General features: G+C 32.5%; 1 protein-coding gene across 1 annotated transcript; it reads right to left on the bottom strand.

Moving 5' to 3' along the window:
• Positions 1 to 12,192: 12,192 nt before the first annotated feature.
• Positions 12,193 to 13,957, bottom strand: LOC127075170 (phenylacetaldehyde reductase). The gene is made up of 6 exons (XM_051016643.1): positions 13,692 to 13,957; positions 13,438 to 13,607; positions 13,169 to 13,360; positions 12,926 to 13,088; positions 12,627 to 12,810; positions 12,193 to 12,550 (listed from the first exon to the last, which is right to left on the bottom strand). The coding sequence occupies exons 1-6, from the start codon at positions 13,810 to 13,812 to the stop codon at positions 12,406 to 12,408; spliced, it is 975 nt and encodes a 324-aa protein (XP_050872600.1). The 5' UTR covers positions 13,813 to 13,957; the 3' UTR covers positions 12,193 to 12,405.
• Between the last annotated feature and the right edge of the window lie 1,973 nt (positions 13,958 to 15,930).

Raw genomic sequence — 15,930 nt, 5'->3', positions numbered from 1 at the left:
TGTGTCATAGTCAGTTATATCAGAAAAGGCTCAAGAAGGCATTCAAAAATAAGGTTCGACCTCGAGAGTTCATAATAGGATAACTTGTTTTGAAAAAGATAATATCCCTCTAGAAGGATTCACGTGGTAAGTGGATTCCCAAATATGAAGGACCTTTTTATGGTGAAGAAAGCTTTCTTTGGTGGAGCTTTGATTCTCACGAACATGGATGGAGAAGAGTTGACGCATCCTGTTAATTCCGATGTAGTCAAAAAGTATTATGCCTAAGAAAAAGAGATGGATAATAAAAGCTCGCTAAGTTGAAAACCTGAAAGGTAGACTTAGGAAAAAATGAGCATCCCGGTGAGTTGAAAACCTGAAAGGGCGGCTCAAGAAAAAATTAGGGATAAAATAAAAAAATTAAGCTCGTTAAACCGAAAACCCTAAAGGGGGGCTTAAGCAAAAAATGGTAAATCTCCCGGTGAACTGAAACTCTTAGGAGCGGTTCACACAAAAGTTAGGGAATATCCAAAGGCATAATACTACAGCAGAACAAGTCAACACTACAACAAAGCTCGGATGGAAGGGAAAAGTCCAATCGACATCTCTAGAAGAAAATTAATGAGGATTAGAGGACATAGGGAAAAATAGAAAATGTTGTATTTCGATGGAAATTCAGTTAAGTTTTAACTGCCATTTACTTGCTTTCTTTCTCTGTAATCTCCGTTTAAAGGGATTTACATCTTCCTGTACCCCTTGTATGAGTTACTCTTCTCATCAAATAAAATTGTTCAGTTGAACATTGCTTCATCAATTACTTTTGTTTTTTTCTGCTTTTTTACCTAATGTCACTTTTATTCCTAATAAGATAAAAACATTAAAACAGTAGAAACGACACAAAGCTTTTGAAAACTTTAAATTGTTTTGATTTTTGAAAATGTCGAAGGAATATTTGTTGGTTTACAATAATGCATTCGGTTTACAAGATGCATGTCATTTCCTTGATCCTTTTGATCTAAAGCAAGTTAGAAGTGTCTATTCTTCCAGAAACAAGAGTCCCCACATGGAGCCCTCCAAGCGGCATAACATAAATCAGAGTTTCACAAACCATTTTCATGGTGTCAAAACTATTCAAGACAAGGCATTGAGGAATCAGAGCTTGATACCCACAAAATGCATAAACTAGTAAATTCATGCATTCATTTTCTTCCTTGTATTTCATGTACAAAACAGATCATGCATAAAACTCATTCAGATTCAGCAACCTCTCAAGGAAGTTCAGTGTAATCCTCTACAGACCAAGATTCTAGAACTATCCTAAAGAGTAGAGCAGTTCTTTTCTTTAGTGCAAGTTTGCTTTCAAAAGTCTATCATTGTTAGTGATGATTCTCAAGGAGGGTTTCTTCCCTATCAAGGTCATTATTATTCCCCGTTTGAACTCTAGTGTCAACGGATTTTATGCTTGGTTTCCCCAATAGATATCTCCCCACAGAATTCCCCCTGTAATTATCCCCAACAAATCTTCACAAACTCACTAGACGAGTTTCATACCAGTAAGATTCCTTAAGAAAGGTATCCCCAACAACATGATCCTCAACGAGTCTCTTCGAAGTAGTTGTCTAAGATAGCACATCTCTTCACAACATAGAAATCTCCCCAGTGAGTTTAATGGACAAGAGTTCCATAACAGACAAGATTTACTAAGTGATCCTCGGTACATATCCAACGAGTCTCTTGTGTTCTTATTTCATAGAGAGTCTCTTGTATTCCCCAATAGGTTACGTCAGTCAATCCCCGACAGAGATAGCATTCCATATTGATCTACTCTATGAAGAAGCATTGGATTGGACCTTTCAGTCCAATAGTTGAGAGTAATGATAAGCCTTTTGGATAGCATTGACCTTTCATTCCCATCAAGTCTTCGGGATCTTCTTATTCCCAAGAGGAGTCTTCTAGCATCCAAGAGCAGCTGAATATGCAGTTATTCCCCAAAGAAAGTCTTTCGCTTATTTCCCAACAGATTTGCTTCAACCAAGAGCAGTTGAATGCAATAATTTTAACCAATAGTTACTGATCAAGATATTTCAACAAAGAGAAGTTGAATGCAATAGATTCAGCCAAGAGAAGTTGGACACTATTTTTTTGCACAATTTTCCTTCAACCAAGAGCAGTTGAATGAAATAGTTTCAACCAAGAGCAGCTGAACACTATTTTATTTTGCATAATTTTGCTTCAACCAATAATAGATGGATACATTAATTTTCATATATTAGTTTCAGCAAAGAGTAGTTGGATACTATTTTGCACAATTTCCCTTCAACCAAGAGCAATTGAATGCATTTATTATCATATATTAGTTTCAGCCAAGAACAGCTGGATACTATTATATTTTGCACATATTTGTCTTCAACCAAGAGTAGTTGAATGCATTAGTCTCATTCAAGAATAGTTGAATATTACATCTTTAGCCAAGAGAAGATGAATATGATCATTTGTTCCCCCAAGAGAGTCTGCTTTCAACGAAGAACGTCTGAAGAACAGTCGAACAGTTACTTTGTAACAAATTCCTCCTTGTAACTGTCTACTGTCAATCAAGAGCAGCTGGACATGAATCTCTAAATCCCCAGTCATTTGCATAGAATCTAAGAAATCAAGAGCATTTCTTAGTTAATTTATATTCATGTTTAAGAAATCGAGAGTATTTCTTATTTCATCTGCATAACATCTAAGAAATCAAGAGTAATTCTTAGTTCATTTACTTTCATGCTTAAGAAATCGAGAGTATTTCTTATTTCATTTGCATAAGCATTTAAGAAAATCAAGATCATTTCTTAGCCCATCTACATTCATGATTAAAAAATCAAGAGTATTTCTTATTTCATTCATGATTAATAAATCAAGAGTATTTCTTAATTCTTCTGCATTCATTTTTTTAAGAAGTCGAGAGCACTTCTTAACATTCATATAATTAAGAAATCGTGAGTATTTCTTAAATCATTAAACATTCATACAATTAAGAAATCATGAGCATTTCTTAAATCATTTATATTCTCATGATTAAGAAATCAAGAGTATTTCTTAATTCATTTTGTATTCATTGTTAAGGAGTCAAGAGTACTTCTTAACCTACATATCATTAAGAAATTGAGAGTACTTCTTAAACCATCGCTTACATTCATGATAAAGGAATCAAGAGTATTTCTTAAATCATTTGCTCTCATTTTTAAGAAGTCAAGGGTACTTCTTAACATTCTCATGATTAAGAAATCAATAGTATTTCTTAACTCATATACATTTCATTCAATCATTTGATGACTAAGAGATCAAGAATATTTCTTAATCCCTTCATTTCTAAGGAGTCGGGAGTACTTCTTAGCATACATATCATTTGTCATCTGATAAGTAAGAAATCAAGAGAATTTCTTAATTCATTTGTAAGAAGTCAAGAGTACTTTTTAACCTTCATTGCATCCATATCACCCAACGATTAGAAAGTCAAGAGTATTTCCTAAATCTCGGTGCATTCATTTGCATTACCATCTGTTGATTATGAAATTAAGAGTATCTTTTAATCTCTGTATAATCATTCATAACCATAAGCATATCATTCTATTGCATAAGAGGGAAAATTTTGGGTTTGTATGTTTTTTAAACTATCTTTTACCATGATGATTTGACGACAAGAGTTCTTCATATCCTCTAGTTAAAGATGTTTAATTATGGGGAAATTGTCTTACCCTAAGTTTTACCCTAATTTTTTTTACCTAAGCATAGCATAATTTTTTGATTTTTATCAGGTAGTCTTTAAGTTAGAATCTCTTTTTGTCATACTCCATAACAACAAAAACTCACTACTACTTCCTCTTATCTTCACTCTCCAACAAATAAAAAAAAACTCTTTTTGTTCAACATCATCATCTCATCCCCGTGGCTCTCCCTCCACCATCTTCAAGACGCACCAAACTCCTTCCGGTCGTCTCACCACCCTATAAACACAACAACCACTTCAAAATTGTAACCTTCACCAAACACTTCGACCTTCAACAAACACAAATCCACCATGAAATCACCATGACCATCGTGAGAAGCTCTGTCGCACACTGAAAATGCAAACCGTCGTTCGACAACTATCGATTTGAAGGTAGCATGATGAACCTTTTTTTTGTTTGATCTGTAGCATGTTGTTGTCTCATAAAGTTTGCTTCTGAAATGCATTTTGTGTGTGAAGGAAGAATAGTAGCTTAAGGAGAAGATTTGATGTTTCAAATCTCTTCTTTTCCTTCTATGTTTTCATGAGTTTAGTTGTTTTGTTTTTCATTTAATAAACATAGCAATGACATATGTCATTGTTTGGTTGGGTATGTTGGAAATTAAAAATAAATAAATAAAAGAGGCACATGATGGAATGTTGAGATGAGGCGGACGGATCTTGCTCATTCTCTATTATTTTTGTCCTTTTTCTTTTATTTTATTTTCATTATTATTGCTATTATTTTTTTTAGTGATTAAGTTTGTATTCATTAGAATGGGCCATTGGACCATATTTCTTTCCTAAACTTTCACCCCCCGCCAAATTGTTTCTGCCCCTTTTCTTTTAATTAATTTGTTTTATTATTTTATTGATTAGTTTAAATTAAAATTTATTTAATTTATTATTTTGTTTAAGTGACTGTTATTTATATTTTAATTGATTAATTGTTTTCTTATATATAAATTGTTGAAAATAATATTTGATTTATCTGTCCCATCGATTTTTCACAGATGCATTGCAGTTTTAGAGTTAAAAATTTAATTTAACTTTAGAAACTGATTAAGCGCACAAACTTTTGTTGACCGACCTCAGATAGTGTGATTCTTACATGAATCTTTTTACGATTTCTTAACTAAGCGTTAAATTCTTTAGTTTAACTGTCATTTGTTTTTACCTTTAAAAATGTCGCTTAAATAATAAGGTTTTCACAGATGCGTTAAAATTTTGGAGTTAAAAATTTAATCTAACTTCAGAAATTGCTAAACGCATAGAGTTTTGTTGACCGACCTCAGATAAGGTAATTCCTACATGAATTGCTTTATGATTGCTTAACATAACGCTAAGTTATGTAGTTCAAATTTCTAATATTATTTCGGGTCCCTTGGCTTTCTCTTGGGTCTTCTTACAACGATATTTTTTTATTTACAATTGCCTTTTGAGCTTACATTGTTAATTATTGTACTATATCCCCATTTGACAAATTGTACCCCCATTCTCGTGATGTGTAATAAGTTTACCGCTTTCATTTATTTTATTGTGTTAGTTGATTGTTAATTCAAAGATTAAAAACAACTATTTTCAGAAAAAAGAACAAAAAAACAGACATTCGATCTAACATCGAGTCTTTTTCCCAAATCAAATCCAAATTGAATGCAAAGTCGAGCATCTTCCCCGATTAATCCAAACTCTTTTCATAAATTAACTTCAGACACTTAATCTAACGTTGAGTCATCCCTTTTTTTTTAAAGCTTTTCACAATAAATATGGAAGTATCTTATTAGGTTTAGACTTTCTCTTTCTCGAATATTCAGATACCGTTGTAGAGCTCCATGTTCAAACATTCGACCTCCATATTAAAATACAATAACTATTTGAATTAGGTCATTTATCTCATAGAAGAAAAAAATGATTAAGTATCGAACTTCTCTTTCCCGATTATTTGGACATTACAGTAGAGCTCCCTGTGTGAATAATCATCTTTTGTTAACGAACTTTGACCTAATTCGCCACACATTTTTCATAAATAACTTTTTTGATGAAAAGAGAGTGATTGGCCTTAGGCCTCTTCCTTTTCGGGCATTTGAGCACTGCATTAAAGCTCTCTATTTAGCTGGATGTCTCCACTTAAAATAAACTCAAACCAATCAAACTTGTTTTCCGCTGTTGTGCGCCATCGAAAACCTATTTCATAAATGAGTATGTTTTGTCCATATATGACGTGAAACAAACAAAGACTTCCGCCTCCAAGAGCGAGCAACAAGTAAAGTTTTAATCACTCGATCTGTCTAAAGGATCAGTCTTTAAAAGCAATCAACCCAATAGTTATTACTAAGTAGAACTACATAACCTTAAGTTCTCCATAGCACATGGAGATGCGTAGGAGCAGGATTGAGAAATCTTGTCAGACACCCCTTTAATAAAAAAATGTTCTTCTTATTTCTTTTCTCACTCGATAGGTAGAATATCGCAAACAATATTCCGCTAACACTCTTACATGAAACTGACTAAATGTGTCCCATTGAGTACAACGGACGTGAGGGGTGTTAATACATTCCCCTTGTATAACTGACTCCCGAACCTGATTTTGTTGCGACGAACATTTATTTTTGTTTTTCGTGGGTTTTATCAATATTTTCACTTTCCTCTTTGGGAATAAATAAAATTCGGTGGCAACTATATTTTATTTATATTTCGAGCGTTTCTTATGCTCGGGTATTTTTCATGCTGCGATAGTCTGATAGAGGGAGGTTGATGATCAACGGTGGTGACGACTCATCGATGGTTGCTGGAGTCTATTCAGTGGCAGTATCTTATATCTAACAACCATTATATCTAGTTAGGGTAGTCGCTTAGGTTCATAGATTTATTCGTTAATGGATCATGTTGTTGGCTCCTAAAGGATCCATTAGGTTTCGACAAGTATAAATATGTATTTCTAACTTTCTTGTCTTCACAACATTCAAAATGTAGTTTGAATGACAAGGGTGGATATGACAATTCTAGAAGAAACTTAGAGAGACAAGGATAAAAATTCCTATGATTGTGTTTTTGGTGTTTAAGAAACCTTGGAAGGCATATAAGGGAATTGAGAAACACTTATAAATACTTTATATTTGTGTGATTCATAAATAGAAAGTTGGAGGTATTGGAAAACACTTATAATTTTTTTTGAGAATTTGGGATACTATTTTTTGAACTCTTTCGTAATTTTTGTGTAACAATTCTTGGAAGTGTAGTTAAACTGAGAGTTATTCTCTCCCTTAGAATTTGATCAATTTTTGTGAACAAGTATATTTTGTGTTCTTAACTCTTATCTTCCTCTTACTTGTTCTATATTTGTTTATACTATTTGGAAGGTTACTTTGTTGTCTGAGGTCATTTATTTTTATTTTCATTGTTCTCTGTCTCACACATCAAGTTTCTTTGCGTATTTAAAACTATAAAAAATTTCACTAGAATTGTTAGAGTTTTCGCAACATAAAAAATGTATATTTTTTCTTCCAATAATCAAACTTTATTAAACAATGGCAGCTTGTTTAAATAACCCTCAACATTCTCTTCAAAGTTGTTGTTTCCATATCAAAACATGTTTTTCTCAAAATGATCTTTAATTTTACATTGTTAAGTGCAAAAATAAGAGAGTAAGGATACATTTCCAATTGAATGTGATAAAAAAAAATAGAGGATTTAAATTGTGTTTTTTATCACAAAGATCCTTTTAAAACTTGACGAAATTAGATGGATCAAAATAACTATTCAAATTAAATACGCAAGGGAAAGAATGAGAACAAGAATTTTATATTGGTTCTCCAACAAAACATGATATCTGCGTCCAATCCGTCCACACTTGAAGAAATCTTCACTATAACCAAAACTAATTATAATCACTAAGATTTACATTTGTCTAAATGACAATACCTTATATTTCTTATAAAAAAATTGAATTTGTTAAGTCTTTGTGTCTTATAAAAATTACAAGCTTCAACCAAGCCCTTTGAAAAATTACAACTTAAAATCAATTAATTTGTAAATTAGTGTTTTGCTTGAAGATCTTCAGCTGAATATTTATAATAGTTTGATTAGACTGTTCTAGGAAATATCCTTGGGTATTTAAGTTGATATAGGTCTTGTACGAGGAGTCAAGAATGTTGCATAACCATATACTATTTTATAGTTTGTAGTTCTTATCCTGCATAACTTATGATTAGACCTTATATTATATTTGTTGTCTCTATTAGAAAAAGAGATCAATTACTATGTACTGTCAGTGTAAAATATTTTACACAATCGATTCATTACCATCACCTGTTTACATTACTTTATAGATTTTTAAAATAAAAGTCAAACTTGTTTCAACATTCAATGGTTATGATTAACTGAGTGTATAAAATCCTTTTACACTGTCAATGTATTTCAATTAAATCCTTTGAAAAAACTCTTTGATAGATAAAACGTTAGAGGATAACCACTTAATGTCTGACCACCACCCAATCATTGCCAATTTCCAAGAGATATATATTGACAAATTGTACCCCCATTCTCGTGATGTGTAATAAGTTTACCGCTTTCATTTATTTTATTGTGTTAGTTGTTTTTTAATTCAAAGATTAAAAACAACTATTTTCATAAAAAAGAACAAAAAAACAGACATTCGATCTATCATCTAGTCTTTTTCCCAAATCAAATCCAAATTGAATGCAAAGTCGAGCATCTTCTCCGATTAATCCAGACTCTTTTCATAAATTAACTTCAGACACTTAATCTAACGTTGAGTCATCCCTTTTTTTTAAAGCTTTTCACAATAAATATGGAAGTATCTGATTAGGTTTAGACTTTCGACCTCCATATTAAAATACAATAATTATTTGAATTAGATCATTTATCTCATAGAAGAAAAAAATGATTAAGTATCAAACTTCTCTTTCCCGATTATTTGGACATTACAGTAGAGCTCCCTGTGTGAATAATCATCTTCTGTTAACGAACTTTGACCTAATTCGCCACACATTTTTCATAAATAAATTTTTTGATGAAAAAAGAGTGATTGACCTTAGGCTTCTTCCTTTTCGGGCATTTGAGCACTGCATTAGAGCTCTCTATTTAGCTGGATGTCTCCATTTAAAATCAACTCAAACCAATCAAACTTGTTTTCCGCCATTGTGCGCCATCGAAAACCTATTTCAGAAATGAGTATGTTTTGTCCATATATGACGTGAAACAAACAAAGACTTCCGCCTCCAAGAGCTAGCGACAAGTAAAGTTTTAATCACTCGGTATGTCTAAAAGATCACTCTTTAAAAGCAATCAACCCAATAGTTATTACTAAGTAGAACTACATAGCCTTGAGTTCTCCATAGCACATGGAGATGCGTAGGAGCAGGATTGAGAAATATTTTCAGACACCCTTTTAATAAAAAAATGTTCTTATTCTTTCTTTTCTCACTCGATAGATAGAAGATCGCAAACAATATTCCGCTAACACTCTTACATGAAACTAACTAAATGTGTCCCATTGAGTACAACGGATGTGAGGGGTGTTAATATCTTCCCATTGTATAACTGACTCTCAAACTTGATATTGTTGCGACAAACATTTATTTTCGTTTTTCGTGGGTTTTATCAATATTTTCCCTTTCCCTCTTTGGGAATAAATAAAATTCAGTGGCAACTATGTTTTATTTATATTTCGAGCGTTCCCTATGCTCGGGTATTTTTCGTGCTGCAATAGTCTGATGGAGGGATGCTGATGATCAACGGTGGTGACGACTCATCGATGGTTGCTGGAGTCTATTTGGTGGCAGTATCTTATATCTAACAACCATTATGTCTAGTTAGGTTAGTCGCTTAGGTTCATAGATTTGTTCGTTAATGGATCGTGTTGTTGGCTCCTTAAGGATCCATTAGGTTTCAACAAGTATAAATATGTATTTCTAACTTTCTTGTCTTCACAACATTCAAAATGTAGTTTGAATGACGAGGGTGGATATGACAATTCTAGAAGAAACTTAGAGAGACAAGGATAAAAATTCCTATGATTGTGTTTTTGGTGTTTAAGAAACCTTGGAAGGCATATAAGGGAATTGAGAAACACTTATAAATACTTTATATTTGTGTGATTCATAAATAGAAAGTTGGAGGTATTGGAAAACACTTATAAAAAATTTGAGAATTTTGGATACTATTTTTTGAACTCTTTCGTAATTTTTGTGTAACAATTCTTGGAAGTATAATTAAACTGAGAGTTATTCTCTCCCTTAGAATTTGATCAATTTTTGTGAACAAGTATATTTTGTGTTCTTAACTCTTATCTTCCTCTTACTTATTCTATATTTGTTTATACTATTTGGAAGGTTACTTTGTTGTATGAGGTCATTTATTTTCATTTTCATTGTTCTCTGTCTCACACATCAAGTTTCTTTGCGTATTTAAAACTATAAAAAATTTCACTAAAATTGTTAGAGTTTTCGCAACATAAAAAATGTATATTTTTTCTTCCAATAATCAAACTTTATTAAACAATGGAAGCTTGTTTAAATAACCCAAACATTCTCTTCAAAGTTGTTGTTTCCATATCAAAACATGTTTTTCTCAAAATGATCTTTAATTTTACATTGTTAAGTGCAAAAATAAGAGAGTAAGGATACATTTTCAATTGAATGTGATAAAAACAAAAGAAATAGAGGATTTAAATTGTGTTTTTTTATCACAAAAATCCTTTTAAAACTTGACGAAATTAGATGGGTCAAAATAACTGTTCAAATTAATTACGCAAGGGAAAGAATGAGAACAAGAATTTTATATTGGTTCTCCAACAAAACATGATATCTACGTCCAATCCGTCCACACTTGAAGAAATCTTCACTATAACCAAAACTAATTACAATCACTAAGATTTACTTTTGTCCAAATGACAATACCTTATATTTCTTATAAAAAAATTGAATTTATTAAGTCTTTGTGTCTTATAAAAATTACAAGCTTCAACCAAGCCCTTTGAAAAATTACAACTTAAAATCAATTAATTTGTAAATTAGTGTTTTGCTTGAAGATCTTCAGTTGAATATTTATAATAGTTTGATTAGACTGTTCTAGGAAATATCCTTGGGTATTTAAGTTGATATTGGTCTTGTACGAGGAGTCAAGAATGTTGCATAACCATATACTATTTTGTAGTTCTTATCCTGCATAAGTTATGATTAGACCTTATATTATATTTGTTGTCTCTATTAGAAAAAGAGATTAATTACTATGTATTATCAGTGCAAAATGTTTTACACAATCGATTCATCATCATCACCCGTTTGCATTACTTTATAGATTTTTAAAATAAAAATCAAACTTGTTTCAACATCCAACAGCTATGATTAACTGAGTGTGTAAAATCCTTTTACACTGTCAGTGTATTTCAATTAAATCCTTAGAAAAAGAGATAAAACATTAGAGGATAACCACTTAATGTCTAACCACCACCCAATCATTGCCAATTTCCGAGAGATATATGTGATGTCGAAGATTTAGGTTCGAAAGCACGGGGCTTTTGGATATAAAGACCTGATGGAGAAGGTGTGGAGGGATGAGCAACATGTACTTGATAACTTAGAGATGTTTAGAGACAAAATTTTAGATAGGAAGAAACTCACCATCAACATAGTGGAAAGGAAAAAAAAACATTTGTTGGGAAGGATAGGTGGGATTCAAAAAGCGCGGCAAAACTACGAGGTATTACCATTTTAAAGTTGTCCAAAGAAAAAAGAAGGAATAGAATTACAATGATCAAGAATGATAATGATAATTGGGTTGAGGATCGAGTTCAGCTGGGTAACATTTTCAAACCTTTCTAGCAAAGCTTGTTCACCAATAACACTCCTAACCTAAGCCCAAAGGAAGTCAGAAATATGGGTAAAGATGTTAAAAGTGTAGAAGTCAAGGAAGCAATTTTTTATATGGCCTTATAGAAGGCCCCTCCTCAAGATGGTTTTTCTGTTGGTTTCTAAAATTGCAATGAATAAATTGGTATGAAGCAAATTTTTAATATGAATAAATATATAAATATAATATTAAAACTGTTGTCTAAAAAAATACTAAAATTTTAATAGATATTATAATGAGGAACAAATTCCATGTTTAAATGTTTTTGATTTTATTGGAAGTTGGGTGAATGTTTTTTAGTAGAATATAAACTAAAGAATTAATTCTTTTGTATATAAAAAATAATCTATACTTTAAATATACTGAAAATTTATAAGTATCAAAGTCTGATAAGTAATCGAATTTTAAATTAAACATAAATATTAAACACTTGAAATTATACATAATTAAACTAATTCATTATAGAATTTGATTTTAAACTCAAATTCAAGTTATTAACTATTAAATGAAATCCGAAATTATTTTAATTTCATACCATTTATTTATTGTGAGCCTTAATCACAAAGTAAGTAACATTGAAAGAAACAAACAACTAGAGAAGCAAAACAGTTGACACACTCATATTCCAAATAAAAGCTTGAATTGACAACCAAATAGAAAAGACCAAAGAAAACAAAATGTTGCAAGCAAGCAAGCAGATCTCAAATATCAAACTTGTGATCCAACATAGATAATAGTTTTTATTTTTGCAGAGTTCACAACAACATAAATATGTTGTCAACATTTTATTCTATCGCGGCGGAGGATTAAAAGTCGACAATCTTTTTCCCTTTGAAGCATTCCACAATTTCCTTGAGACTGATTTCCAAAGGAATAAACTCAATTCCCAAACTCTTAGCCTTTTCCTTGGAAATCTGATATTTTGGCTTGTATGGCTCATCATTCTCACACCTGATAAAATTATAGAGAGTGCATGTTAGTAAATAAACAAAAATGTAACCATTTAAATCCTTAAACTCCAACTTACTTGTCTGAAATTTGTAATGTTGGATACAAATCGCGTAAAACCTTAGCAAGTTCTGAACAGTGTAAGACTCTTTCACACAAAAGATATCTTCCACTAGCTGAAGCAATCTCATATGCGTTAATATGGGCGTTGGCAACATCTTTCACATTCACCCATCCATAAACATAATTTGGGAAAGGTTTACCTGCATTCAAAAACTCAATGAGTTGTTCTATTATGCAACAAGACAATTCTTCACTGATATAGTTATTACACTGTTATTAATCCAAAGAAGAAGATCTTCCAAATAAAAATAATACCATTTATTATGTCTATAAGTGGTTGAACACTTTCGTTAACCTCATGTTGTAAGAGAGGACCAACAACCATCGTTGGGTTCATAACAACCATGTCAATCTTGTTTTCATTTACAAATTCCCAGGCAGCAACCTCAGCCAAAGTCTTTGAAAGTGGGTACCATAACTGAAGTTGGCAATAAAAAACACATACATCAAAATCCCATGAGTCCTTGAAAGTCTTTTAGGAAGAAAAAAAATGCTAACCTGTAATTCCCTACAGAAATCTGGATCTGAAAACCATGTCTCATTAATTATGACTTGTGGATTCTTGGGCCTTGTGCTTATTGAAACTGCAGCAATAGAAGAAGTTAAGACAACCCGTTTCACAGATGGTGATTTCGCACATGATCTAAGAACATTAAGAGTTCCCTTCACCGCCGGATCAATCAACTCAGCCTGAAATATAGAAATCAAAAGTTAACTTACAAGCACATCACATTCAACTATTTTGTGAACAATACAATAGAATTAACCTGTGGGTTGTCTGCGGTACAACTAACAGGTGAAGCAGTATGAAAGACACCGTCACATCCCTTGACAGCAGTGTCAAAGGAACCTTGTTCCAACAGATCTGCTTTGAAGAGTTGCAACCTCTCCTTTGCACCATCAAGTTTAAACAAGTGGTCCACCCTTTTAGCATTACCTGCTTCAACCAAAAAAGACACCAATGTTGATGCATTTATAATACTATAAAGAGAAACAAGTTGAAGGAAAAACAAGCACCCACTTGGATCTCGAACGGTCGCTCTCACAGTATAACCACGTTGGAGGAGAAACTTAATAATCCATGAAGCAATAAAACCAGAACCACCTGTCACACACACCACCTTTCCTTTTCCACTCATCATCCTTCTAAAACTTTGGACTTCCCTTCACTCTTATCCTCTATATGGGTGGCTCATATTTGTACGTATATACTTCACGTGGCAATTGACAATATATTCTTATCTAAAAAAGGAAAAAACACATTTAAATTCCATAATTGGTTAGAAAGATTTGGTTTCACTAGTGTACTCTAAACCCATAAAAGGAAACCTAGTGTAACTACTTACTAAACACAAAACGAAATACTACATGATATAAAACATTAAAATTCACATGTTCATCAAAGCAAAATAAATAAATTCATTAGTGCACTTATTAATCTTAAGAATAATATTACAATTTACACATTAATTAAGCAAATTAAATTAATTAATTAATATATTTATTAGTTGTTTTTCAATTCAAAATAACAATAAAAATAAAAATAAAATTGCAAGACAATTAAACAAACATCACATTAATATAACTGTTCAACAATAGAAATTATAAATACAATGTTGAATTGTAATTCCTTGTGTCGAAGCAGGTTGTTCGACAGAGTAAGAGAGTGGCAAACCACCTATGTCTATTTTAATAGTGTTAGCTATTTTGGGCTTTTATAGTTTTGGGTTTTGGCTTGAGGTTCAAGTTATATAAATATAGGGAGTAACCCTTATTTTTGTAATGAAGTGAATAAAGTATTCATAACATTGTATTCACAGTATTTTGCAGTTGCAAAGTGAATAAGAAGTTTTCCACAATTTGTAGGTAGAGAGAAACTTTGCAGAATTTTAATTCTTCTTCTCCTTCATCGTTCTTTACACTCTTTCTTTCTCCATTGTTCTTCTCTTTTCGTTGTTATTGTGTGAGTGATAACAATCGTGTTCATCAAGATTGATTGAAATTCTCCATAGATTTTGGGGGATTTCCAACATCTAGTATCAAGAGCTCCGGTTTAATCGATTCGTGGGAAGAAAATCATCATGGCAACAAATCATCCAAACAGACATTTTCCAGCAAATCTTCTGATTCTCAAGAACAACAATTATGAGAATTGATGCAAGCAGATAAATGTTGTGTTATGTTATCAAGATCTTTGGGATCTTGTGAAAGAATGAGTAACAATGCTTGCAGAAAACGCGACGAATCAAGAAAAGATTGCACATAAAGAATTGAAGATGAAAGATCATAAAGCTCTCTTTATAATCCATCAATATGTTGATGCAGATAACTTTGAAAAGGTTAGTGATGCAGAGTCAGCGAAAGAAGCATGGGAAATTCTGGAGAAAATGTTTGGAGGCGCGAAGAATGTGAAAGAGGTGAGGTTACAAACTCCCAAAAGAACGTATGAATTGCTTCAGGCGGAAGATAGCATAACTAATTTATTCACCAAGGTTATGAAACTGGTGAATCAAATCAAGGTATGTGGAGAAGTGTCGACATCAAGATTTGTTGTTGGAAAGATCTTGAGGTCGTTGACTCCAAAGTCTGACCACGTGGTAGTAGCCATAGAAGAGTCGAAAGATTTGTCAAAATTGACAAAGGAAGAGCTTCAAGGGACGCTTGAATCTCATGAACAAAGAATGACTGAAAGAGCTGCAGGAAAGTCGAAGAGTGATATGGCTTTGCAGAGTCAATCAGCAAAAGAAAGAAAATGCAAAGGAAATTGGAATGGCAACAAAGGTAGAGGAGACTATAACAATTCGACTGGTCGAAATCAGGAAGAAGGAAACTGGTCGAATCAGAGAAAATCCTAGAACCAAGGCAACCAAAGAGGTGGTGTTGCAGGTAGAGGAAGAGGTGGTGGTCAAAAGCCAGACAAGAGTCACATTCAGTGTTACAATTGTCAAAGGTATGGTCACTATTCTATTGATTGTCCAGAAAAGCAGAAGAAGCGAGAAACTTATGCAAAGCTGGCGAAACACGAAGAAGAAGAGACGTTGTTGATGGTTACAACAAGAGATAAAGAGAGATTCAAGGACAAGTGGTACATGGACTCAGGATTCTCATCACACATGTCTGGAAGAAAATATTGGTTTGTCAACATAAAACCATCAATGAAAAATATGGTGAAATTTGCAAATGATAACACTCTAGCAGCTGAAGGTGTTGGTGATGTTCTGATTATGAGGAAAGATGGCAAGAGGTCAGTAATTTCAAAT

This window comes from Lathyrus oleraceus, chromosome 4 (genome assembly GCF_024323335.1).
Source record: "Lathyrus oleraceus cultivar Zhongwan6 chromosome 4, CAAS_Psat_ZW6_1.0, whole genome shotgun sequence".
NCBI lineage: Eukaryota > Viridiplantae > Streptophyta > Magnoliopsida > Fabales > Fabaceae > Lathyrus > Lathyrus oleraceus.
Note: the sequence above shows the minus strand (reverse complement) of the source record. Positions and strands in the feature narration are given on the sequence as shown.